We start from the raw sequence: 27874 nt of genomic DNA, 5'->3' as shown, positions 1-27874 counted from the left end.
GACGCAATAGTTTTCTTCACAACAAATATTCTAGAGAACGTTAATTTCATGGTTATCAAAGCTTCCTACATTCCTTATCAAGCTGTCTTCAGATGATTTTTCCCTACTAAGTCAGTTCATAACAAATTTACTTGTTCATCTGTATAATTCCACTTCCTGTGCTGTCTCTCATTTAGATCATGACATCATAGCATCAGGGAATGGAAACTTCGTGATCACTTGGTTTTTCTCCCCCTCCTATGCTAAACATGTACAATTCTTAACACCTTTTTTTTTTTCCCTTTTTGAAACCATTTTTACTTCTGGATATATACAAAATGTGAGAGGCTTTTCTATCTCAGGAAATGGCACTTCTTCATCTGCTGTCAAGTTCCCATTGTCTGCTCACTGTCAGTGGGACGGTCTATGTGGTACCATTACCACTCCTTACATAGACCCAAGTAATGTGCTTCGTATGATGGGCTTTGCCGTGGGCTTATCACTTTCAGAACTATGCTATCTAGACTTTCATCAGAAAGGTTACCACTTGCCAACATCTAATGAGCTTGACTTTCTGGCATGGAATTCCAATAAAATATTATAGATAAAAATGCTCACTTACCAAGAGTACACTGGGTGAGTCATTCAAAATCACAGGCATAAATATACTGTAAGTGTGGGCTCAGGTCTATATGTAGGAATATAAAATGAGAACTGTGTGTGTGTGTGGGGGGGGTGTATTCCCATTCATACACAGACAGAGGCCAGACAGGACATGGGGCATCCTCCTCTACCACTCACCACCTTATTCCCTTGAGGCAGGGTCTCTCACTGAGCTGAAGCTCACTGGTTGGCACACTTGCTGGCCAGGGAACTCCCACCATCTACCAGTCTCAGGCTTCCCACCCCACCCTCCTATGCTGGATTCGCAGGTACGCACAACTATGTTAGCTTCTATGTGGGTGCTGGGGATTTAAACTCAGCTCCCCATGCTTTGCACAGCAAGTTCTCTTAATCACTGAGCTGTCTCCCCAGCCCTAAGATGTAGATCCTAACAGACAAGTGTCAGTGCATTGTACAGGAATGCACAGTAATTCTCAGTCTAAAGACCTGGAAGAACTCTGCCCAAGACCCATCTCATTTTCAACCTTCCAGATACAAAGACCTTATAAAACAGCTGAGTATTAGAGTTGGAGATGGCTTGAGATTCTCCGAGTTATACTCTGTTTGCCAATCATCTGCAAATGGGTTTGCTTCCCTGTTTAAAAAAGGCACAATGGGGCCGGGCGCGCGCGCGCGCCTTTAATCCCAGCAATTGGGAGGCAGAGGCAGGCAGATCTCTGTGAGTTCGAAGCCAGCCTGGTCTACAGAGTGAGTTCCAGGAAAGGCGCAAAGCTACACGGGGAAACCCAGTCTCAAAAAACAAACAAAACAAAACAAACAAACAAACAAACAAAGGCACAATGGGCCACACAATGCAATGCAGAATGGAAGCAGAACACAGCTCAGAATGGAAATCTAGAACCCCAGCCTCACGTTCAGCAATTCAAATACTTCAAGTTCTCTAAGTCCTGTTTTCTTCATTTGTAAAGCCACTACAAAGGCCAAATGCTCCTGCGGAAATCTTTTATAAACAATGTAATATAAACTGCTGAATATACTTACCCATGTGTGAACATGCATGTGTCTGTGTGTATAGGTGTGGTCACTAGCATGACCCATTTCATGTGAATGCAGCAATGAAAAGCCTTTTTTCTTTTTCTTCCATAAACACATGATTTTCATTTAAAAAGGTTATTTTTTAAGTCCAAATGAATCAAAGAAAATTATGTTTAAAGTAATTATAACATATTAGAAAAAAAATCTTGGGAGTCCGTACCTGGTCCTACCCAGAACCTATTCTGGGATCACCCCTAACTCTGTCTACTTGCCATAGTTGTTTCTTTACCTTAAAATCTGTGGTTTTCTAAGAAGGGCCGACCTTCCTCACAAGAGTTTCCATAGCAGTGCTCAAGGACTGTCACTGAATGCGCCACAGCAATAGCAGAAGTGTAGAAAAGAAGATGAAGGGGACCCGCAAGAGAGAGAGGAGGAGGGGGTCAGCCTTTTATTATGACTACTGGAAACCTGTTTGTCCAATTCTTGTAAGTCGGAGATTGTATGAATATCCAACCAGACGTTACTACAGTATTTTAAAAAGTCATTCTGAGCTGACATTTCCTAAATGTCATGTTTAGCTACGAAACATGGCCCCGGCAAGACGTCAAAGGTGGGTCTTTCTTGGTAGAAGCTGGCTTGTTCAGTTACAGCAAAGTTGCATCCCACTCGTGGCTGTTTTCTCTTGAATTGCAAGTGTGTACCCCAAAGCACTTTAAAATGCACTCAAAAGCAAAGCTACTAACATCACCCAAACAGGAGGACAACATAATCACAAGAGGCCTCGGCAGAAACCAGTCTTTGTTCTGCTGAGGGCTTGTGAGGCAGAAGAAGTCTGTAAGTGAGTTGGACGGAGCATTTCCTAATTCTTTACAGCGATAATTACACGTATAAGACCTACAGCACCACACCAAGGAATGCAGGCCAAGGCCAAAGTCACCCCGCTGTACAAAGCAGGAAACACCAAGACGTTCCCACTGGGAACACAGCTTGCATGGAAACTCTTGGTCTTAGGCAATGCATCTGTTCCTCCATGGGATGGAAGACAAGGTCTGAGCTAATGATTCACATTGTCAGAATTATGGACATAGGCAAATAATCGCGCATGATTAGTTCAGCTTAGTCAGCTCCGAAATGCCTCTGTGAAGCAACTGCTCTCAAAACAAACTCCCTCGGCAAATATTTAATTTCATTTAAGCCTCTACAGACATCAGGAAAGCGTAGTTCCCGCAGAGATGACATGAGACCATGGATTGGCTATCTTTGCCACAGGCCTCGTGGAACGTGCTCTCTGCAGGCGCGGGTCCCCCTCAACAACGGTGACTATTTCTATTTTAGAACTGCTACTCAGAACCTACAAAAGCCGTTGTTCGATGCAGTTAATTGTGTATTAGTTCTCAAGGACAACGGGAACGGGCCTGAATGGCAAATACCTGCAGCCCTCTCCCCCACTTTCTTTTTTTACTTCAAGGATAAGCTAAACTGAGAGAAATTTCTTTAAGAGGTGATATGGCATGACAAATATGGTTGTATTGAAAATTTGGGGGGGGTATCACATCTCTTGTGGGTGGAAGATAGAAAAGGGTTTACAGGGGGCGAAACTGTCTGGGGACCCACATCCATTTGTTCTTGCTTTCTATAGGGGTAGTGACTTCATTTAAAAAGCTGGGTTTTTCTTGTTTTCTTTTTAACAAGCAGAGAGGCAGATGTGTGTGGGCTGGTTCTGGCCCTTGATGAGCAGACAGCAAAGCCACCGTCTCTAAGATTCACCAACTGTGTCCGCTGGAGCACAGACCAGGGGCCTCCTCTCGAGCCGTGCAATCAAGATCCCACATGTCAACGGAGTGATTGTGCCGCCTTAGCAGGGTTTCCATGGGGCCAAGTTTCCTTTTCCACAACCGTTCTCAGATGTGGTTTTCAGACCAGACTTTTCCATCCCCGTTCCTTAGCTCCCCTAGGTTGAAAAGTCTGGAATCAAGCTATTTGGAAAAAATCTTCTGTACTTTGATCAGGAAGAGAGCTGACAGGGGCCAGCTGGAATTGCAGAGCAGTGCCGAGGGAACTGGGAAGGGCATCCTTAGAACAAGAACGTTCTGAGCTCTAAAGAGTGGCACACAGGATGCAGGTTCTCTTGCCTGACCGCTGAAACTGGATGTGGCTCTGGGGACACCTGGGAAAGCTCCCTAGGTGGCTTTGTGTGTCTTTGCATTCACCCCACCCCCAACCCTGCCTCCTTCTCATGTTCCCCTTCAAACAGGCAGGGTTTTGTGTTGGGAATCTACATGGGATGTAGCTCTTATCACTACCTAGCAGAATTCATTACCCTTTTAATCCTGTCTGCTGCCCTGGCCCCCCAGGCTGCAGAACAGGAGAGGGAGTCTCCAGGCAGTGAAGCCCTGAATTCAGGTGTGCCAGCACTGGATTAGCTAGCAGCTGGCTGTTCCTATGATCAACAGGGAAGGGGTGAAATTAAGAATGCTTTCCTCGCCGAGGGAGTAGTGGGAACGGACCTTGAGAAACAGAGGCTGAGGGTCCCTGCCATTAAGTCCAGCTAGTTAAAGCCAAAGTCTCTTTAAGACTCAGGAGCTTCCCAAGAACAACCTGAGATGCCTGTGCGCAGGGCCGGCGAGACGGATCAGTAGAGTGTGTGGGGGTGACTAGTCAAGTCAGGTATCTTGACTAGAACAGGGTAGAAAAATACTTTCCCCTTGTCTCTCAGCTTTTGCTGGGTATACCGTGGCCTCAAAACCAACATGTTTTAGATTTTACTTTATAGAGAACGTGCACAATTCATGTTAGGTCTTTCTGTGTATGCCTCGAGACTGTCCTCATACCATCAGTTGGCTCACACGAATCAGAAAACAAAATGAAGCAAGTGTCTGTTTTGGTTCTAAACCAGGAGGCGTTGTCCCGGGGTGGGACCCAAGAACCCATCAGTCTCTGGTTCTTTCTTCAAGCACATACAAACAATATCGAGATATTCACTGAAATGGACGATGACTTAAGGCAGAAACGTGAGCAAACAGACTGTAGAGGGGGTTGGAGAGGTGACTTAGTGTTAAGAGCCCTGGCTGCTCTTGCCAAGGAGGCAGGTTCAGTCCCCAGCAAGCTCAACTGTCTGTACCTCCAGTTCCAGGCTCTCTGACATCCTCTTCTGGCCTCTACGGGCACCAGGCATGCACACATGTACATACATACAGGCAAAACATTCATATACGTAAAGTAAAAATAAATATTAAAAAAAAAAATAGACCTCAGAGGATATCTAACGTGGCCAGGATTCATTCAAAGGCAAGAAGTCATCACAACTGCACACAGAACTAGGTCAACAGGATGGATCTGAAATGGCAAATGGAGCTTCAACACTCTTAAGAACTGTGCCAAGAGGCAGGGGATTTACAACCAAACCCTTAGGATAGGCAGAATCTAACGACTCACGAATAAGGAGGTCCACATAAGAACACCTTACACTGAAGTCTATGTTACTGCTATACTCATCATTGTTAGCTCTGTTAGTTCAAGGTGGAACTGAGGTTGCTTCAAAATCAATCAATAGCCCCTCTCTATTGGAGGAGAGGTGAACATAAACATTTTACTGCCCTATCCTTCATAGCCTAAGGCTATGTAAATCAGCCATCAACTCTGAATACTATAGTAGATGAATCCCTTTGGTAACAATTACACAAGTCAGAACACCAGGAATAATGTAGTGTTAACAAAAATATATCAGGTGTTGAGGAAAAGTCACTGACAAGTTAGTATATTTATATTTTTTCATGAAAAAAAAAGTGTAGTTCTTGGCAAAATAAAACATGTGCAAATTCATTTAATTTCAATTCTTAGGATTTTGAGGAGTTATTTTACTTTGAACACTTTTACTACAAACCTGTGGCAGCAGCCACAACATCTTCCATCCGTTGTCTATTCACTTAGCGACTATTTGTCCCCGGTGTGAACACACTTGGAGGGCAGCTTTCTGTTGCTGGTTAGCCCATCTGAAAACACAAACACTAACAGGGATGCTTGCTGCTCCCACCTGCAACTGCTGGGCTCCAAAGGAAAAATAATTTGATTTCTACCCTTGCATAGCGGTGTGCTTCATTTTCAAAACACTTTCATAAATGTGATGATCATGAGCCATGCTGTGAGGTTAATTTTTGGTGGTAACACAAAACCTGAGAGGATTCATTTTCTTTTCCCTCCCGAAGGCTCTTGGCAGTGCCTGAGCATATGGTGCGATCTCCATGGATGGTAACTCCCTGCACATGAGCGCTGAGATTTCCTGTACTCCTCCCGTGAACTGCTGAAGGCCAAGCTCCTTGACATTTCATAAACAAACAAGCAAAATAAAGAAATAAATAACCACACAGCCCAGGTCATTACTGCAGTGGGAAGATGATGTGTGGATCTCTGCCTACTTCCAGAGCCAACTAGGTAAGAGAAATTAGAAAAGTATAAGCCAAAAATAGCTGCGACCTGACCCAACATTCTGGGGAAACAGGCCGAGGCACAAGGATTTGTAGACAAGAATACGAAGAGGGCAGCATGTGGTCACCCTGCCCCAAACCCTAGTGAAATCCAGGAAAGCACCAGATCTACCTTACTTGGGGCAGCCAGCCAACTTCCCATTTTCATCTCTGTAGGACATGAATGATTTATTTTCCAGAAAGACTGAATTCACCAGGCTTGAAGCTCAGCCATGTTGGAGGCTCTATGGAGGGCAGGCTTTAAGTAAGGGGCTGGGAAGGAAGTCTAGGCATGAACAATGAACCCTCAAAGCCTCCTTTGACTCTCCCTGTCTAGGATGGACGGCACTCTTGGATGCCTCCCAGATAGGAGAAGACAGCATTCCCGAGAAGCTAAGTGAGCACGGCTGGAAGACTCAAAAATACTAACACTCTGAGCAACAGGAAGAGGTGGCTTCTGACAACCGGAATTTGCAGGGGAAAAAAATGAACTATCCTTCCGGAGCTGGATAAAACTGTTGATTCAAAGGAGAGCAGAAAGGAAGAGAACATGCCATGCAAGGTAGTGGTGAGCATCATCTGTCTCTGATCTGCACATAGGGACTCTGGTTTTACTTCCAGCCTGTGTCGCTGCCTCTTGGTGTGGCCGATAAGTCACTTTTCCTTCCCAGGCCTCATCTGTAAATGGAAGGGTCACAGTCTCTGGGTCCTGTTTCTCTGAGATGCAGAGACACTCTTTCCAGAAGGTCCAGAATGACAGGATGTCAGGGGTCTCTGGCAGGGTGCTGAATGCTCGAGGCTTTACTTATTTCTTAAAGTCCTTCTATAGCAAGTGGCTAACATTCTTGAAGGGGATACAATTCCACAAGCATGCACCCAAAGTATAGGACAGGTCTCCGAGGCTGCTAAAAAGCTCTTACTGTAAGCTAATACTAACCCTTTCCTCCCATAAAGCAAATGCATTTTCAGGATTAACGCTGACCCAAACTTAACGTCTTCACACTTAGCATTTTTAGCTTTTCCCAAAAATGAAGTAAAGGGAAAAGCCAGCATTCTTCTCTTTTCCAAGGATTAGCTCTGATGCAATACTGATTGGCATGTATCACAAACTTGGGGTAGATTAAAGCACTTGGCTGGCCACATCAAGTACCGTTTCCCATAAGTCTCCCATGCGCCCACTTCCAAGAACCACAGTGATCTGGCACATGTAAGGTCACAGCGTCCAGCTGAGGCTGAGAATATGGTAGACTCACACACACTTTGACTCCTACTTTACCACCCTGTTCTAGCCTGTCTCTGTTGTCCTCAGCTCAGTTAGATGAGCCCTGGTCACTGAATAGGTTCTTCCCCAGTTCTCTCTCTAAGGACTCTCCCCATGGTTGCAAAGGATCAACACGATCGGACTTTCTGCAGAAAGGCTGGGAGGCATTCTGAAAATTCAATATTCGTTCCTGCAAGGCACTGCCTTGCCCAAAGCTAACTGAGGGCCATCTGAACATTTTCAGGACTGTGGCCATAATCATCCCTCCTGTTGGTCACCATGTCCCGACATGCCTTCGCAGCCAATCACTACAAAAATCACTTGTATATGCTTCCTCATACCAAAGGGAAGACAATGGCATTTTTGTCATCATCCTGTAACTCATGCATCTAAACTCAGAACACTAGTATTATGGTTACATAATAGGCAGCCTGCTGACATTCCTATTTTAAAGCATTACTTTTTCAGGGTTTATCGCAAGTCATTTTAAATTTCATTTAGCTCTAACGTATTATACAACTTGATGTTGAGAAGCAATGTTCTCTGCTCCATCAGCAAGCTATATTGGAAAATACAGTGGCTGAGTGTTTGAAGCTGCTTGTTTGCTAACTTTTGATTTGATCCTTTTGGAGAGCCACATGGAGAGTGGTAATGAGACAGGAAATTTTTACCGCATGTTGTTAAGACATTACTTCGGAAAACCAAAAGAAGGAGATTTTGATATCTAATCTAGACTAATGGTATAGCTTTCCGCTCTCCACTCAATTGACTGTAAATGAATCTGAGGTCCAGATCATTGTCTATGCAGCTTTACAAACCAAGTGATCAGTTTACTAGATTCCTAGTGACTGCAAGAATTGAAGAAGCTGGCGAACTTGGTGAGAGGGTGTTTGTGGCTTGATAAAAGTATCCATTCACATTGCTTCCACTAGCCACAGAAGTACTATGCTGTTTGGAAGACCCAGTGAAGAGACCGGCAATCAGGGCCCTAGGGTAGGTTACAAGACCCACGGTGAACTCACTGATGCTGCATTGCACGTGTCAGAGCTACAGGTTGAATGCAGCCCCAAACTGGTAATGAAGAGTCGGTTGAAACTGTGAGGAGAGTGAGCTTTCTTGCTCTTGTCCATTTCTCCTGAATGAAGCACAAGATTGAACTTACGCTGCCTCAGCTGCCTCATAGTAATGCAGGGCTCAGGAAGGAACAAAAAGGAAGTTGAAGCAAGAAAGATACAGCCCTGTCCACTCGCACTAAAGATGTTTCCTGAAAAATTTCTCCTGATGATGCCTGTGCTGCTAACTGCCAGGGAGGGGCGAGCGGAGCAAGCAGCCTTCCACTGGATGCCTTTACTCCACGGACTAAGGTTTGTTGTAGCAGGGAGAGAGAACAGGCCATGGGCAGGTGGATGGAGGCATCCTCTGTGCCCGTCCAGGTTGGATTTTCTATGCTTACTGTAGAGAACAGGCCAATAAATAGTTCATATATAGAAAGAAGGAATAATATATCCTGCGGTCTATAAATTAGACTAATTAAACATACAAGTATTTGGTTTGTAAAAATCTTTCATGAGGCCATAACCTGGCTTATTTCATACTAGCTCCAACTGAAATTATTACTCAACTAAAAAAATATCCTCTCTACAATTAAAAACGCAAGATCTAGGAGCATATGCATTAGCCCAATCTTGTATATTCAATTTAGACAATGAATTGCCCCAAAATGTTAAAAATTCCTAATATCTTCTTAAATTACAGGAATAAATCAAGCTATATATTTCTGAGCCCACTGTCTCCAGGCAGGAATCACTCTGTTTCAAATTATGGCTTTGATTTTTATTGGCTAGGCTGGAAATGGTAACAAATGTAGAATTCTCTGTATTGACATTTAGTGCCCAGGGGAGAGCTTTTAAAATGGGAGAGTAATGGAAGTAGCTGCCTTTAAGATTTTTTTCCGCAGGAGTCACAAAGATCCATCATACATTGGAGGATACAGAGATTGTCAAAATGAGATTTGTTCAGAAATTACATAAAGTGGTGCAAGAAAAGGAAAAAAAATATACAAGAAAACAGCGGTTTATTGGGACAACAGAGGTAGGTGGTGGGGAAGAGGTGTCACAAAAACAGGGTGTTAGTCAATGTTCCTGCCTCCATCCTAGAGTCGAAGGCAAGTGACCTCTGAACACCACAGCCATTCAGTTTCAGAACTGGGAGAAGGCCCCAGAGTGGCCAAATTCAGCCCTTGAATTTCCCAGGGCAGAAACCTTGGACCTAACGGTCAGGGTCATCTCTCTTGTTTCACAGCCAGTGGGTCACAGCATGTTTCTTCATTTGTGGGACAGGACTCTCCCATCTTTCAGAAGTTACAAGATGGGCAGCCCATCTGTGTACTGTAAGGATTTGCCTCTATATTCACTGTGAAGTCATCTTGAATTAATACATTTCAACTTTTAAAACTGTTTCTGAAACTAGCACACAAGACAAGAGGTTTTAGTACGACATTTTATACATATATAATCTTTGAAGGCTGCCTGTATTCTGAAGGTGTATTTGTAGGCATAGGATATTTATAGGCATTTTCATGTCTTATCATGAAAATGGCACAGAGTGGTCAATGAGGAAAAAATACTCACTGTCTTGCCTTGCTAACTAAACCCAGTGCAGGGGTTGGGACAGATGGTCGCTATACACGGAAGATCCCCGGAGGTTGCCAGGTGTTGCCAGAGGTTGCCAGCTGGTGGGCTTTTACTTTCTGGAGGGAGGGAGTCTGTGTTGAGGTTGGTTCAATTGCTTTCCACCTAATGGCTAAAGTTCCCATGAAACACCGAGCAGGTCTCAGCTCGGCACCCCTTTCCAGAAAGTTCTCTGAAAAGTTGTGAACTAGCCAGGGTAATCAACAAGTGACAAGAAAGCTGCATCTTTTGAGAGTCTCTCTTTAAAGGCAAAGATTAGGGATTTCAGAGCTGGCTCGTCTGAGTGTCTACAAATGATGCCAGTCCTTCTTATGAATGGGCGCTTTCGTCACTTGGCGGCTTGTGAATGAGGAATTGAGGGAGTCTGTCTCCCATGCAGAGCAGCTTGGTGGGGTAGAAATGGGAACAGGTAGGGAAGGGTGAGCATAGGAAGGAGGCCCAGAACTGTTCTAACATGCCAAGTGCCTTCACGTTTTTCAGGCAAGACTTTAAGGAAAACTGCACTCTCTGCTAAATCAAGGTCACATGTTTAAAATCATGTTCCATATGTTGGCCAGAACATGTTTTCAAGCTGGACAAGGTGGTGCATGCCATGGGATCCCGACATCTAGAGGCAGACACAGGCAACTCTTGGAGTTTAAGGTCCAACCTGAGCTACACAGTGAGTTCCAAACTGGCCAGGGTAACAGAGTGAGAGAGTGTCTCAAAAACAAACAAAATTTACAAATAAATTCAGCTCAAAATCATCTTACAACCTTTCTCTGGTGTTGGCCCCTTTCACAAAACTGCATTAATTTATTTTTCTTTTTAGTCAAGCAAAAGCTTTTTTTCTTAAGAAAACAACACCAAACTAAAAAAAAAAAAAAAAAAAAAAAAAAGAGTAACATGGTATATGCATGCATATATATACACATATGATATACAGTATATATACTATATATGATATATACTGTCTTAGTTAGGGTTTCTATTGCTGTAAAAAGACACTATGGCCATGGCAACGTGTATAACTGAAAACATTTAGTTGGGGTGGCTTACAGGTTCAGCAGTTCAGTCCATTATGGCAGGAGCATAGCAGCGTGTGGGCAGACGTGGTGCTGGAGAAGTAGCTGAGAGTCCTACATCTTGCAGGCAACAGGAAGTCAACTGACTCACTGGGCAGTATCCTGAACATAGGAAACCTCAAAGCTTGCTCCCACAGTGACACACTTCCTCCAACAAGACCACACCCACTCCAACAAAGCCATATCTCCTAATAGTGCCATTCCCTATGAGATTATGGGGGCTGAAAATACTATATATGTTATATTGTTATATATATATTATTTATATAATATAAATAACATATTTAGCATATTACTATATAAATAGTACACATATATAAATATAACTGTTTAATCTATAACTGTTGTTTAAACAATTTGCTATCTACCATTTTGTAAAGAGTGTTGTAGTCAATCTCTGTGGACAACCTTTGCATATATCCTCAATTCTTTCATTAGCTTGGATGCTTGGAAATAAAATGTTTGTAACAAAACAATAAACCTAGTTTAAAGGGATAAGAAAAAAAAACATACTGGCAAATTGACTTTTAGAAAGTGAGTCATACATTTTAACTTACATGAGGTTGATGGAAAAACTATATAGGCGGACTGGAATCTGTCAAAAGTCATAGATAGATGTGCTCAGATCTATGGAATAGTAACTGCAGCTTAATAGGTGAGATTGCATCATACCACACACTTCTATTCACACTCTGGCTACCACTAAGGTATAACATAGTCTTCTCTTTCCCTAGTTTCAGTCACTCATGGTCAGCCATGTTCCAAATATGCCAGCAGTTGACAATCCATAATAGTTTGAACACCATGCCACCCTGAGTACGGCGATCGTGTATCTTGTAACACCCTGCTCCCTGGCTGAGGATGCCAATAGTAACTCTGTCCTGAGTAGTCCTTTAGTCACACACTAGTGGTGGTTCTGGGTCATTAGATAAACTAGGTGGCACTAGAGCCCTGGTGTACCTCCAGTCCCCCTTGTATGGGACCCAATAGGTCACAGTGCCTTCACCTGCCCCTCAACTCACCTCATCTCAGAGATGATGCCGTTTCACATCCCGAGATGGTGCACACAGAACAGTAAGACAGTCTGGGAGAGACAGCAACTCCTTACAATATATCATTAAGCTTGCTCTTGAGGAGGCGGAGCTGGAGAGACAGCTCAGAGGTTAAGAGTGTTGGTTGCTCTTCCGGAAGACTTGGGTCTGACCCTGTGACAGCCCACAACCACTTCTAACTCCAGTCCCTATTCTGGCCTCCAGGAGCACTGTATCCATGTGGTGCACAAACATACCAGCAGACCAAACATCCACATACACAAAATAATTTTAAAATAAAGTTATTTTGCTATTAGCTGTTGTTAATCATCTCTTATAATGCCTAATTTATAAACTGAATTTTATGGAAGGTATATATGCACAGGAAGAAACAATATACAAAAGGTTTGGCATTATCCACTGTTTGGAGCATCTACTGAGGTCTATTTTCCATAGATAAAGGGAGGCTAATATTGAGCTCTTTTTGGGTGATTTGATATCATCTTTCACCCCCTTTGCTAAGTACGTTTCTTATCCACTAACCAGTACATATTCATAGTCTTATTCATTCATATTCTCTGGTGTGTGTGTGTGCATGCATGTGTGTATGCACACAGAGGCTAGATGTCTTTTTCACTCACATCTCTACCTTATTTTCTGAGATAGAACATCTCACTGAACATGGTACCCATTTATCCAGCTAGGCTAGCTACCAAGCCGCAGGGATTCTTGTCTTTGCCTTCCCAGGACTGGGGTTCAAGGCCTGTGCCTCCATGCCCAGCTCTTGCTTTGGTGGAGGATTAACCTCAGGTTATCAGACTTGTGTGATAATCCCTTTCCCCAGTGAACCATCTTCCCAGGCCCATTTCAACAACATTTTAAGCAGAAAGTCCCTGGCTCCATTACTGATGGGCTCTGATTACACATATCAGTTCCAAACTCTTCATCCAAGTTTGCACTCCCAATTAAAGGCCAGAACTAGTTTGCAGTTTGCCATTTTAATGAAGTGATGGAAATGACATCGAAATTTAAGCAAAAATCAACAAGTACCTGTAGAACTAGAGAGAGTAGTATGTGCAATCAGAGCACCCATTCTCTTCAGATTTTATGTTTATTCATCTGTATTCTACCTGGTTCCAAAAAGACTCACAGCAGCTTTTCCTTTTTAAACACGTTTTCTAAATTGGACATTTCACATCACTGAAGATGCCAGCTTTGTTCCTAACATAAGGACATTCTTCTATCATAACTGCTTGCTATATTTGGAGACTGAATGGCAAGGATATTGTTCTTAACCAGAAAAGAAGAGGAGAGGGGAGGGAAATAATTCATTATGATCACAAACCCTGTTTAGAAAACCTGCCAAATTTTAGGAATGCAATACCAGTTCTATTAAAAAAAAAAAAAAAAAGAACAAAAAACAGAAACAAAAACCAGTGCTCAGTTTCCTGCGGTGCATAAAAGTACTAAAAAGGAAAAAAAAAAAAAAAAGGTCATCACACGAAGTTGGGCTTCGGGGCTATTCACTTCCCCTACAGAGACTGTCAAAGCTCAGGTGCCCTGCATCTGGCAAGAGGAGGGGGCAGGGAGGGGCCCCTAACAGAGAAGGCAGACCAAGAGGAAGGGAAACTTTGCTCTCCAGTAAGTCAGGGGTAAGGAAGCAGCCTGGATACCAACCGAAGGACTCTGTTCCTTGATGTACTCTTTCCCCTCACAGGCCACCTGACTGTTCCAAAACCAGACAGACCTTTCTGCAGTGCGGGACCGAGTTTCTTGTTCCACATTTTGGGTAGTGGTAGTGGTGGTGGTGGTGGTGATGATGATGATAATGATGACGACTGGTTTATGGCCTTTGTGAATCCTCATCTTTGGAGTTCTTATCCAGCTTTCTTCCACTGGCCTAACCTACTTCTTCTCTTTTGGTGCTTCATACCTGCATGCTGGGACACAGTCCCAAACCCCGTATGACACACTGAAGGGCAGCTAATGGCAAGTCCATGGTACACGGTAAATGGATACTACAAAGAAAATTGATTTTGCATGATTTAAGAACAAGAATAAAGGCTCAAGTGTTCCACTAATGGGGTGGGATTAAGGGGAAGCAATGGCTTTGAACTGGTCTGGCATGCAACAAACACTATGCTCTGTCTGACTGCTTTCAAATGCCACCGTTTGGGGAAAAGGACCATTCTCATGACGAAACCTCCTGTCTTTTGCCATTTCGAGGCAACCTTAAGGTAAATAGGTCTTCATTTTTATTTTGTCTGATTTAGCAGTATATCTAAGCAGCAAGGATCAAATACAACAGGACTCTTGTGCAAAACAACATGTTGATATTCATCCTAAGCGTTTTAACACTTTATAACTTGCTGAACTATTTCCAACTTTTTGTGGGGTTTTTGTGGGGTTTTTGTTTGTTTTTGTTTGTTTGTTTGTTTGTTTTTGAGACAGGGTTTCTCTGTGTAGTTTTGGTGCCTGTCCTGGATCTCACTCTGTAGCCCAGGCTGGCCTCAAACTCACAGAGATCCACCTGCCTCTGCCTCCCGAGTGCTGGGATTAAAGTCATGCACCACCACCGCCTGCCTCCAACTATTGTTTTTTTTTTTTTAATTCTGACAATTTAGTAGGTATTATTGTCCTCTTTTCAGAGAGTCATTTAGGAAGTATAGTGCAGTGGTTAAGAATGTGAGTACATGCTTGTAATCTCAGCATTTAGGTGGCACAGGCTAGATTAGGAGTTCAAGGGCATCCTCAGCTAGTCAGGGGCCAACCTGGGCTACAGGAAATCTCTTCTCACAAAGCAACAGCAACAACAAGCGTAGACACTGAGGCTTGGTTACCTGCCTTCAAGTTTAGGCTCTGCTCACATTAAGTGACCCGACAGAAGCCACTTAGACCCACCATGCCTCTGCACGTCCCGACATCTGTAAACCAGAAAAAAAAGTCATCCTATCCACCCACAGGGCTACTTCCTGAGCGCTGACTCTGTCGATGCATCAAGGCTGCTGTGGGACAGGATCAGCCAGTGACACAAGCATCCCCACCTAGACACCTGAGGAATGTCAGCAAGACTCATCCCCAGAGGTAAACACTTCAGAGCCACAGGAGGAATCCCTATCTTTACCAATGATGCCGATGCCGTTCCTGTGGCTCATGATTTTATCAGTGGACAGATTATCTATTTTTTTTTTTTCACAAAAGCAAAATACATGATAAAAGGGAACCTCTGGTTGGATATAACGAACTCAAAAAGGAAGAGCAGAGGCAGAGTTCAAGTAAGGCTTCTTGAGGGAACCCTATTTATTTTCGTTGCCACAGAAATACGGTGCACAATTTAAGTGCTTGTAGTCCTTTTCAAGCACAATAAAAGGCCACGCTAAGTGGAATAATATTGGTGTAACCCATGGTGATGGTCAGAGCATATTTCCCGTGGCTGTTTCCTCACTGGCACAATGCAGGACTTCTCTGGAGGAGCCTCCAAGGAGGAAGGGCCGCATTGCTCCACATGGGCACTCAGAGAGGCTCGAGAACATAAGACCCAGAAGGCAGCAGCTCTCTGTGCTGTGGGAAAGAGCGCCTTCACCAGGGAAGGAGTGGGGCTGTGAAACGGGGTGGGGGTGGGGGCAAAGGGTAAAGTGAGAAGAGGGGGAATACTGGGGGACAGGGAGAAACAGAGAGACCCACCAAGACACAAGACGGGTAGAAAAAGCTGGAGGAATCTGAAAGTCATCACAAAACCTGGCCCAACCTGAAGTTGATACCAAAACAAGAGAGTCATGGGGTGGGGGGTGAGGGCTGGGGGAGGCAGAGAACGAACCAGCTACAGGAGAGAGCTACATTAGAGAGAGAGAGAGAGAGAGAGAGAGAGAGAGAGAGAGAGAGAGAGAACAGCCACACAAGACAGACAGCCCCAGCAAGAGATCCACAAAAGAGAACCATAGAAGACTATCCATTGGATGTCTTCATCACATGTGTGATGGGTCAGGTTGCCGTAGCAGGGTTCCCAGATGCCATCTCCAAATTGCTCATGTCCCCTCCAGGTTCTTTCCTAGAAATGGCACTTCCCACTAAAGCATCATGGGAAAGAACAAGTGTGGTCTGGAAGGTTCAACCGGGGAAAGGCCATGTCAAAGAACCCAACTGGCGAGTGTAGGCCACCTCTCCCCCAGAGCAACATGCTAGGGACTGTCACTAGCTGGGAAGTACCACAAGCCGCAAATGGGAAAGAGGAGCACAGCTGCTTTGCGCTGGTACAGCCTTTTCAAGCGTGCACCTCCCGTTCTTCCTGGCTAGGTCGCATGGATCATCTAGACAGGACAAGGCTCTTCGTGTGCCTATCTCTTCTTTCACTCCGGCTTGTGTGCAGTGTCGCTGGAGACAGAGCTGGGGCCTGATTCATCCCAGGCAAACACTTTTTTTCAGAGCCACATCCACGCTGTGCTTAGGTCCCTGGGAGTGGTCTTTGTCACCATAAGCAAGTTTTTGTGTATGTGGAAGGGGAATGCCTGTGGGTGGGAGGGGAGGGGATGTGTGTACATGTGCCCATGTGTGTGGAAACAATAGACCAACCTCGGGTGTCATTACTCTAGCCCCCTCCTTTTTGTGTTAAGAAGGGACTCTCATTGGACTGGAGCTTACCCAATAGGCTAGGCTTGCTGACCATTGAGCACCAGGGCTTGCCTGTCTCTGCTAGCATAACAAGTATATACCACACGTCTGGCTGCTTTTATTTGGGTTTTTAGGATTAAATTCAAGTCCTCAGGCTTACAAGGCAAGCATTCCTTTACTACCTATCTCTCCAGCTCCCAAACAAGGTTTTAAAAATCTGCAACTATTACTCACAGAGACTTATTTGCGGGCCAGAGAAATAAATGGCTTAGTGGTTAAGAAATGGCAACCAACTGTAACTCCAGTCCCAGGGGATTCGACACATTCTGCAGGCACTACACATACGTGCTGCCCAGACACACATGCAGGCAAAATGCCCACACATATAAAGATAAATGAATTTTTTTTTTTAAAAAAAAGGAATCTTATTTATGACTACTACACATAAAAAGCAAACTGTGTTTTAGGTACTAAATCTATTCTAAAATATCTACTTCTGTAGAATGACTAATTAAATATAATTTATGTTAGCTAAGCCAGGTGTAAACACTGTGGTACCCGGCATAGACTATTAACCATATCTCATTAAGAAGTTTCTGACTCTCCAAACCCTCAAACATTCTAAGGGGGTATGATATAGATGAATAATTATGTTACAATGAAAGTATTAGAGGCTGTCCCTTAAGGGTCTTTAAAAACAGCTCTTAAAAGCATAAACAGGAAGCATGCTACAAGGTTATGAAGAATAGTAGAATAAAAATGATGGTGGCCTATTTCCATGATGAAGCACAGAAAAAAAAAAAGACTTCCATTAAGTTAAAATGAACTGTTCTTTCATTAAGCGAGTGTCTTATTTACTCTTTGCTCCATATACGATAATAACATGTATTGTTGAGAGTCGACAGCTCACAGTAGCATTTTTTAATTTGGGAAAAGGAGGAAATCATAAACTCTATGGAACAGTTCTCTGGTTGACACAGCTCACCGCACTTGGGTGGTGGTGGGGGGGGGTGAAGTGTACTTTATACTAGAATCTTTATTAAGCCTTCTGTCCTTGCCTAACTAACACTCTTATCCACCATCAGCAGGGCTTGCACTCTGATGTACTGTAGGCTTTTAGGATAAATGGATGCTGATCTAGCCTCATTTGGTCACTGGTTTTCTGTGTGTCTAATGGTACACATTTGGAAGATGCCTGTCTCTGGGAAAGAAGGGAAACAAAGAAGTCCCCTTGACCTTGACACCATGTATGTGTTAACCAGCCTGGACCTCCTATGGGTCTTTTATAGCTCCATTAGCTATGACTACCATGATGTTTCCTTGGTTACACGTTTCTTCATCACCTGGCTCCATATATTGGCTGATCTCAATCTACTCAAGTTACTTCTGAATTCCAGAGTTAATCTGATTCAGAGTCATCTAGCCCAATAAACTGATCTCCAATACAAAGACCACAATGGGCTGACCTGAATGTATTCATTTGTACTGGTGAACATATGGATGGAGTGCTCTTGTGTACCAGACTGTGGGCATGACGGCATTGAGAAAACACAGAAGGAAAGAGAAGCAGTGTCCGTTGCTGGTCTGTCTCGGGCACAGCTGAATATGGCACACACGGTCATATGGCTTTATCTCTGAACAGACCACAGAGAAGAAGGGAGACCACCCACTGGCCAGCAGAGCAAGCCGTGATAGGACAAGCTATAAGTAAGCCACAAATGCCAGGAATCTTCTTCCAGCTTTTATTTTTCAGAAAAATTTGCAAGCCTCATAAACTATTTTGTTATGCCCCCAAACATTCATGTGTAGGTACTTCTTTGAAAGAAAGGGGGCATTCCTTTGAGGTGTTTTTTTTTTTTTCCCCTCAGTAACAAGAAATGCAACTAGGCCTTTACCTGTCACTCTGTCAGCTCCCACAGCCAAGAAAGCTCAGTGTTAGAACAAAGCCACCAAGATGCCTTCAGCACTGGCTACGGCTGGCCTAGAGTTCAAGGGTCAACCTCCAAGAATGTTTAGCCCTTCATTTTCATTTCCCTCACAAGTATCCTCCACATGCCAAGGATTAGGGGACCCAGGGTGCAGAATCTTTCCATCACAGACCTGAAAAATTATAATTTATTGCTAAGACTGGTCTCTCAAAGCACCAGTCGGAACACCTGCAAACCTTCGGCAGATGGCTGCCAAAAGAAGTTTGGTCTTTCATGGCTCAGCACTTGGAATTGCCAAGCAGACCACTCCTGGAAGCAGTGTGAGGCTCTGGGTTGATAATGTATTGAGAGAGCTGGTTACCAAGAATGGCTGTCTTCGTCTGCTTTCTCAGGAAAGACATTTTCTGTTTATACAAAGACCAAACAATACAACTGTAGCAGGAATCTTAACAGGTCTTATTAATAAAAATCAAACCTGAGGCCAGGTATTGGGTGAATGCTGGAAAATCAGAGAAAGCAGAACAAGCCACGACTTCCTCACCTCACCAGTTCCTCATCTGATCCTGTTTCCTCAGATTGCAAGCTTCTTAGTCCTCATCCAAATGAATCTCAGCTGAACTGCTGCTCAAAGCCTAAAAGCTTAACTAGCCAAAAGCTTAACTAGCTCTAGTTCCTCGTTTTCACGCCTTATATATCTTTCTGTTTTCTGCCATCACTCCCTGGGACTAAAGAGGTGAGTCACCATGCCTGGCTGTTTCCAATGTGGCCTTGAACTCAGAGATCTGCCTGGCTCTGCCTCCCAAGTGCTGGGATTAAAGGCGTGTGCTACCACAGCCTATCCTCATGTTTAATATTGTGACTGTTCTGTCTCTGACCCCAGATAAGTTTATTAGGGTGCGCAATATTTTGGGGGACACAATACCACATACAACATTTGAAAATTTTGTATGTATATTTACTTGACAAACAATGAATTTTTGTACTTTTTAATGCTTATAATGAATTCTTCCCTCTCACCCAAAAAGTCAATTTAAGATGCTGTTGAAGGAAATATTTGAAAACATTTGACATGTTTGGGGAAATATACTGCTTTTTCAGATGTGCACACTTTCAGCACTTCCATTCTTGATACAACATTGCTTGAGCCCTGGTACAACAGATGCCCTGTACTGGATACTCATCTGGTGTGAGGAATGGCTGTACACTATGGACCTCTGCTTAGAAGTGACAAGTTACTGAAATATACTTTAAGAGTTCACAAGAGAAAACAGTTCAAGGTCATGGTAGGGTGACTCACCTGTGATCTGAAGGCTCTATGTACCTAGTTTACCTTCTTTGCCTTTGGCAGAAGTTTTAGGGTGAACCAGGCCATTGGTGAAGAAAGCACCACCATAAGGCATGTTAGATTTGGGTCAACGCCTCCTTTTTCACAAGAAGAAAATGAAAAGTTTGATGTAGAAGTTAAAAGCAAACTCTAGCCCAGGAAGCTCCATGACACATCCAAAGGCCCTTCGGAAGCTAGTGAGAGTGACTTTAAGGCCAGAGCCCACTTCCAAAAGCAAATGAGACTCCCAGACTCAGTTATGTGGTGCAGTGGCATCATTGCCAGTGTATCTGGGTTTATTTCTTTACTATTGATTACTAAAGTTCTCTAAACCAAGTTGAGTCATTAGCAACCACTGAAACACCAGCAGCATCGGTACCAGTTGTAGGATGTAGGACAAAGATCATGGGAATCCTGGATTTCTCTAAGATGGCCACAGTGTGCCAGGTGAGAACTCCAAGCATCATATTGGCCCTGTGTCCCACAACTGAGGCTGGCCGGTTAAATGGAAGCCAATCAATCTTAGTTGACCCAATTCAATTTCCACTTGAGAGGCTTCAAACTAGGGGACCTTGCACCCTAGTGTCTGAAAGTCAGTACTGCTCTGTGGTGATATATTGTGTACCCCAATAAAGCTTGCCTGAGGATCAGAGAAACAGAGCCAGCCACAGCCACCACCTATTACCTCACCAAATCCTCTGACTGAAGTCCTCTACCCTAAAGGGTCTCAGCTGAACTGCTTTAATTCCTGTTTCCTCACGCCTTATATACCCCACCCCTCCCACTCCCCCCACCCCCGTCACTTCCTGGGATTAAAGGTGTGTGTGCTTCCCAGTACTGGGTTTAAAGGTGTGTGCCACCGCTGCCTGGCTCTGTTCCCAGTGTAGCCTTGAACTCACGGAGATCCAGATGGATCTCTGCCTCCCGAGTGATAGGATTAAAAGTGTGTGCCACCACTGTCTGGCCTCTGTGGCTAATCTAGTGGCTGGCTCTGTCCTCCGATTCCCAGGCAAGTTTATTAGGGTACACAATATATCACTACACTGCTTAATCACATCAACAGCAATGCCTTGTTAGAGAAGGCACCTATCATCTTTTTCTTCCTTCCTTTTCTTTCTTTCTTTCTTTCTTTCTTTCTTTCTTTCTTTCTTTCTTTCTTTCTTTCTTTCTTTCTTTCTTCCCTTCCCCTCCCTTCCTTCCTTCCTTCCTTCCTTCCTTCCTTCCTTCCTTCCTCCCTCCCTCTCTCCCTTCCTTTCCTTCCTTCCTTCCTTCCTTCCTTCCTTCCTTCCTTCCTTCCTTCCTTCCTTTCTTTCTTTTTTTTAAGACAGGGTTTCTCTAACTGACCTGGAGCTCACCAAATAGGCTAGGCTTGCTGAACACTGAGCTCCAAGGCTTACCCTATCTCTGCTAGGATAACAAGCATGTACCACACACCTGGCTGCTTTAATTTTTCTTTAGTGTTCTAGCATTGATGTATGCACATTTGAGTAACAGTTTGGATTGATCTGTTTTCCTAATTCATATAAATGTAGTAAGGTTCTATGCAGTAACAGTCTTGTCTCTTCTTCCAACATCATGTCTGTAGAAAGCTCATTTCACAGCTATTGTTGGTTCTCCCATTGCAGTACAGTATTTCAACATATGATCACACTGTTAACACATGTCTCTGATGCACTTGAGTATATACACCTCTCTAGAACACTCATATTGGGCAGGGAGGAGAGAGAGAAGGAGGTAGCTTAAAAGATCTTAAGTGAAGCCAGGCGGTGGTGGCACATGCCTTTAATCCCAGCACTCTGGAGGCAGAGCCAGCCTGGGCTACCAAGTGAGTTCCAGGAAAGGCGCAAAGCTACACAGAGAAACCCTGTCTCGAAAAACAAAAAAACAAAAAAAACAACAACAACAAAAAAAAAATCTTAAGTGAAATCTACAGGAAATTAATTCCAATGTGTCTCTTGTCTCTTGCCAATCAATTTTAACTAGTTCTTATACAGCTTTGAAGAAAGGTCATTAAATAATCTAGATTTATCTTTCTGCAGACTTTAATTATTTTTTTTAATCGCAAATGCTGTTAATTGAAGGAGGGAGGATGTCTTAAATACAGGCTTACAGCACAATGGGAGAACCCCAGAGGGCAGAAGTTCGATACCGATGTTTTACAATCTTGCATCTAAACTGTTAACGCCCAATATGCAGGACACACAGACATGGAACTTCCCTTAAGCATTCAGGAGGGTGGAACCCAGCAGGGAATTAGCATAGGGACGATATCAATTCTTTAATTCTTGAACATTCACCAAATATAAGCTACGGCATTAGATACATCTTAACTTATTCTCTTAAGTCTGATTTTTCCAATAGATTTACTGAAGCTACTTCCCCCTAAATCAATCTTTCCCCCTCATTTTTACATATTTTTCTTTTCAATAGAGCCAATATTGCATATACTGAAAGAAGAAAAAATCTCTCAAAATTTATAGCAATTCTGCAAAAAAGTTTCAAGTTAACACTGAACACGGCTGTAAAGTAAAAGGTATTAGTTCTGTAGCCAAATTAAAGAATACAAGCACAAATAATAAAGTCTAATTTTAAAAGGATTAAATCCAACTTCCAAGTCTTCAGTGTTTTCATTACTGTGGAGAATATTTTGCAAGTCAAGTGTGGCAATGGGACCTATCTAACAACAGTGTGGCTTATCAGTTTGTCAGTCTCTGTGATAACAAACACAGCAACTCACGTGCCTTCCTGAGCCGGGAACTTTCCACATTCTGTTCACACACCTGTCCTTTACACACGTTAGTCTGACAAAGAGATTTGATGATGCAGATACTGTCATCCTTCCCATTTTATAAGAAGAAACAGAGGCACACAGTAAGGGAAAGTAACTTAAGCTCCCTCATCCGTAACTCAAAAGCCATGCCTCAGGCTGGTGAGCTATCATGGCAGCTCATAACTGTTTATAACTCCAGGGGAACCAACACCTCCTTCTGGCCTCCCTGGGAAATGTACACACAGGTACACACACATGCATGCAGGCAAAGCACTCATATACATACATACAAATAAATAAATAAATAAATAAATAAATAAATAAATAAATAAATAAAAGAAATTTAAAAGCCATACTTCTTTGAACCTTAGACTGTATTGCTATGCATTACTACCTTACAAAATGTTAGTTTCATTGTTGTTGACAATGCCATGGTTATTGTGATAACAATTGGTTTTGAAGATCAGGAAACAGTATGTGAGCCATGGGAAGGAACTCTACACACATTTGTTCTGATTTATGAGAAAACTGTGACGATGATTGTAACTAGGCAACCGTCCGATTCTGGGAGAACTAATTAAGAAATGAATTAAGGGATCCAATGGGTACCCAAATTAGTCATTAGGGCTGGAAGATCTGGAGCTCTGGTCTAAATCCAGCGTTAGCACTTGTTTCCAAAATAAACATGACCAGATAAGTACTCAGCTCACAATTAAAATGGATTTAGATGGTGTACGTGTCCACTCGGGAAAGACCTCTTCCTAATTGAATTCGGACATCGCTTCGGTTATTGTGGGTCTCATTCACCATCCTCCCAGTCTTTCTGTAACTGCTGGCAACAGGACTACACTAAGGGAAAAATCACTTCCATCAGCGACGTCGGCAGCACCAGCACAAAAAGATAAGAGCAGAGCATTTGAGCTGTAATTAGAAAATTCCTGAAGTGTGCTCATGTGGCATATGTTTTAGACAACGACCAACTGGCAAGGCTGGTTACAGACGGGATGTCTAATGTCACCATTCTGGGGTAAACAGTCAGGAGAAGTGGTGTTCCAAGCATGAGATTAGAGCAAGCTTTTCAGGCCAAAGCACGTCTCTTCCCCACCTCTACTATGATTAGTGGCAGACAGCTGGAGGCGTCCCATCCTCCTGACACAGAGATGGTTTCAATTGGTACATCTTTCCATCAAGCCGCTGCCTTCCAGCAGCATAATCAGAGTCTCTGATTATTTGGTGTACGTTCCAAGGAAACAGGAATTCACTGTGTCCTTGCTTGTCTGCTGGGGAGAAGGCTGACAGAATTTACATGATCACTCTTCAGTGGCCAAAGCAAAAGGCAACTAAACACACACACACACACACACACACACACACACACACACACACAGAGAGAGAGAGAGAGAGAGAGAGAGAGAGAGAGACAGAGAGACAGAGAGAGAGAGAGAGAGAGAGAGACAGAGAGAGAGAGAGAGAGAGAGAGAAAGAGAAAAAGAGGGAGGAAGAGAGGGAGGGAGGGAGGGAGGGAGGGAGGGAGGGAGGGAGGGAGGGAGAGAGGCCCCATGCTCACAAATAATGTACATATGTATGGACACTGAGACAGTTCATCCAGGTTTTACTCTGAAAATTCTCTTTCAGCAAATCTAAAGTACTTTCATGGTGACTCAAACACAAGGAAGTCAAAAATCCCAATCCATGGATTCTGACCAGAGTCAATGGCTCTTTTCAGAATAACAGTCATGTTACTGACATTTCAGGTTCATGGATAAAGGATCAAGTTTAAACATCGATGGGAAACGAAGGTGGCGTAAGGCTTGGCTCGTTTGGACTCTGCCAATTTGGAATTGGTGATTTTTTTTTTTTTTTTTTGAATTTCAAGACCAAAAATCTTTTCACATAGAACACAGGCTGTTGGGGAATTTCAGAGAATGTATGACCGACCTGAAACAACATGGCTTTCTGCCCACAAAAGCTTCTAACAAGACCATCCGCACATGCATAACTATTGAAACCGTTCAACTTTTTTCTTGTTTTTGTTTGTTTGTTTGAGGCAGGGTCTCACTCCGTAGCCCTGGCTGGCCTTGAACTCACAAGAGACCCACCCACCTGCCTCAGCCTCTGAACTACTGAGATGATAGACACACACCACCACATCCGGCAACAGTTCCCGTTTTATTGGATGTCAGTTTCCTCTACACATATGAGCTTGAGATAGCCAATGCCTAAGGTAATGACTGTGATTATCATCTCTCAGATGAGATCAGGAGCTCACATCTCCAGGGTGGTGTGACTGTAGGCTATCCATTGACCAGGAAGGAAGAAAGCGAGGTTCAGAAGAGGGAGAAATAAGACCACGCCGTGTTGACGCAGCAGACACGGGAGGCTAGACTAGGCTGTTTTGACTCTGAGGCCCAGTCTTTCAGCTCCTGTTCCGTGCTGACTGAGCACCACCACTGACAGTCCGACTTCCAGACTCATTGAGGCAATCTTCAAAAGCAGGGACAAGGGCAAAGCTGACTGTCACTGCGAGGTTGGAACAGCCAGGCAGTCAGGCTCTGGAGTCCCGTGTTCTTAACTCTTAACTCCCTTTTAAATCACGAGGATGTCTAGAAAAGACCTTGTTTTCATTTTCTTTTTGTGGTACTCCTAAGTATTTTACATGATGCTATTCTAACAATAACCATGGAAACCATGTAGTGTGGAAAGGGGGATGTGGGTGGGAAGGGTGATAAGAGATGGCAAGGGGAATGTGGGCGGAACAGAAGGGACTCGCATCCCTTGGCCACGTGGCCCCAACTGGACTGTCTCAGTCCCTGCACTTTCATGATAACTCTGGCCTGAAACCTTAAGAGGCAGCTAAGCCCTCCCCACAGCTGTTGACTGGGCTCTCCAGGAGTCAGCTGTAAGTGAAGGGACCATCACCCACAAAGCCATGAGGATGTCATGGAGAAAGAAGGGACCACCTCCACTTACCTGGGAATCCACAGAGATGTTCTGGAAAGCTGTCTAGGTTCTGGAATAGTCTAGGAAGAAAATTAATTTGCAGGGTCAGACTGGTTGGTCTTCCATTAGCAACATCAGCACCCCCCTCTCCTATCATACTTGCCCCTAATATAGAATCTTGAGTCTGGCAGATAATGAGTTGGTCCTCACACATGACTTAATTTAACCCTGGGTGGGCAGGGTGATCTCTCTGTGTCTCTGTTTACTCAGCAGTAACTGGGGATAATAATAGCTTTCTCACTGAGTGTTTAACTGCATGGCAAGCAAAGCATGCAATGTATTCAACGCACCTAGCACGTAACGGTGATATTTAGCAACACCAGCTAGCATTTATTATGAATTTAGGAAGTGCCTGGCACTGTTCCAGAACGTTGTTCCCACACACTAACTCCTTCAGTACTCTAAAAGAGGCATTGGTATCATTGGCATTTGACGGAGATCAATAAACAAGGCACAGAGGGGTCGAATTACCTGACTAGTGAAACTATACTGGAGTGCGCTAAGGTGGGAGTCCACTGGTGACAAGTGAGAGCTAGATAGTGGTCGCATGGCATTTGCCTAACTAGATAAAAGTAAATGTTTGCTACTGTTTTTGTTGTTGAATAGTGTTTTCTTCCAGACTTAAGCTATAATGTATAACTCTACAGAACTCACCGCTAAGCCAGTTACTACTAAGGCATACAGATGAGTGCCCAAGTTATAAGTCAACCAGCTACTAACTCACATACCACCCCAACCATTCCTGTGTTTCTTAATAACCACAGAGTCTTAAGTGATCTGTGGAGCACTCTGTGGGGGTTCAAACGCTCAGGTCACAGACCCCACAGAGGCCTAAGGTCAACTTTTATGAGACCATTGGGGAACAAGAGGGAGGGAGGTGCTTGAAAGCATAAAACGATGGTAGGGAGTGGGGGGAGGTCAAGTAGGGGGCATTAAGAGGGACAGCTGAAACTAAAGGGCCATTTGAGGGGAGGTATGTAAACCTAATACAATAGAAGATTCTTAAAATATACTCATACGTGAAAGAAATCTAAACTGGAATCACCAAATAATGGGTAAGACAAAGCCCCAACCAGACATCTCTTACCACCAAATAAAACCTCCAGTGCTGGGAATGGGTTACATCTGGTCGACTTGTTGGCCAGAGAGGCCCCATGGAATGCCAAAACAACCCAGGCAATTGCCAAGGTTATTGGATGCTCCCCACAAGCTGACGGTAAGGCCTTATTGCTGAAGATGATACCTACATCACTCATTGAACAAGCAAGCAGAAGCCAAGTTGGTGCTTACCAGAGCCTTTACTCCTCCTGACTAGACGAGTGTTCAGGGTCCTGGAAGGCACCCTGCACGCCACCAAAGGAGAAAGGTAAAGACCAACCCAGTTACGATCCCTGCAGTCTACACTGGTGTAACAGTGGTACAGAAGTTGTGGGAGTAACCAACCACTATCTGACTGGAACTAAGGTTCACTCTGTGGGACGGAACCCATGCCTGACACTGCTCAGGTGGCCTAGAACCTGAGACTAGATAGATCACAGACCTAGGGTAAAACCAAATACAACTGTTCTGCTAAAGGAATGCATCAATAAAATGACATCTGCTCTACTCATAGGTCGTTATCTTGCTCAGCCAGCAATCAGAGGAGCTTCCTCCTGCAGTCGACAGGAACAAATACAGAGACCCACACCTGGACAATGTGCAGGAAGTAAGAGACCTTGGAACACTCAGTCCTAAAGGTGATATTGCCATCCAATTCCTCCCCTCAGGCTTCAGGAAGCGATGTGGAAGAGGAGGCATAAAGACTGTAAGAGCCAGTGGGGCTAGAAGACAACAAGAAAATAAGACCTTCTAGACACAAGAGGACTGACGCACATATGAACTCACAGAGACACGGGTCTAAACCAGAGGGAGTCCCAGTCCTGAGAGAGGAAGGACACGCATGTCCTCATCCCTAACCCAGAAGCCATCTCCAGTTGATAACCACTTGCAAGTGAAAACTTAGTTTTCTCCAACAGTCTCAGTGGGCATACAAATCACACTTAAGGGCAGGCCCCAGGCTCAGCAGTAGGTGCCCAACACAAAACAAACTCAATGGTA

General features: G+C 43.9%; 1 protein-coding gene across 11 annotated transcripts in view; it reads right to left on the bottom strand.

Moving 5' to 3' along the window:
• Positions 1 to 27874, bottom strand: part of Spats2l (spermatogenesis associated serine rich 2 like) — a 170311-nt gene that overhangs the window by 118762 nt on the left and 23675 nt on the right. For 8 of the 11 annotated variants that reach the window (XM_036173204.1, XM_036173211.1, XM_036173208.1 and 5 more), the window contains exon 2: positions 25748 to 25797. The exons of the other annotated variants lie outside the window; for them this stretch is intronic. In XM_036173204.1, coding sequence (XP_036029097.1) covers positions 25748 to 25797 — 50 coding nt within the window. The remainder of the gene's footprint in view (positions 1 to 25747; positions 25798 to 27874) is intronic. 11 annotated transcript variants of the gene reach the window in all.

The sequence above is a fragment of the Onychomys torridus genome, chromosome 23, assembly GCF_903995425.1.
Source record: "Onychomys torridus chromosome 23, mOncTor1.1, whole genome shotgun sequence".
Taxonomy (NCBI): domain Eukaryota; kingdom Metazoa; phylum Chordata; class Mammalia; order Rodentia; family Cricetidae; genus Onychomys; species Onychomys torridus.
This window is presented reverse-complemented; position numbering and strand designations above follow the sequence as displayed.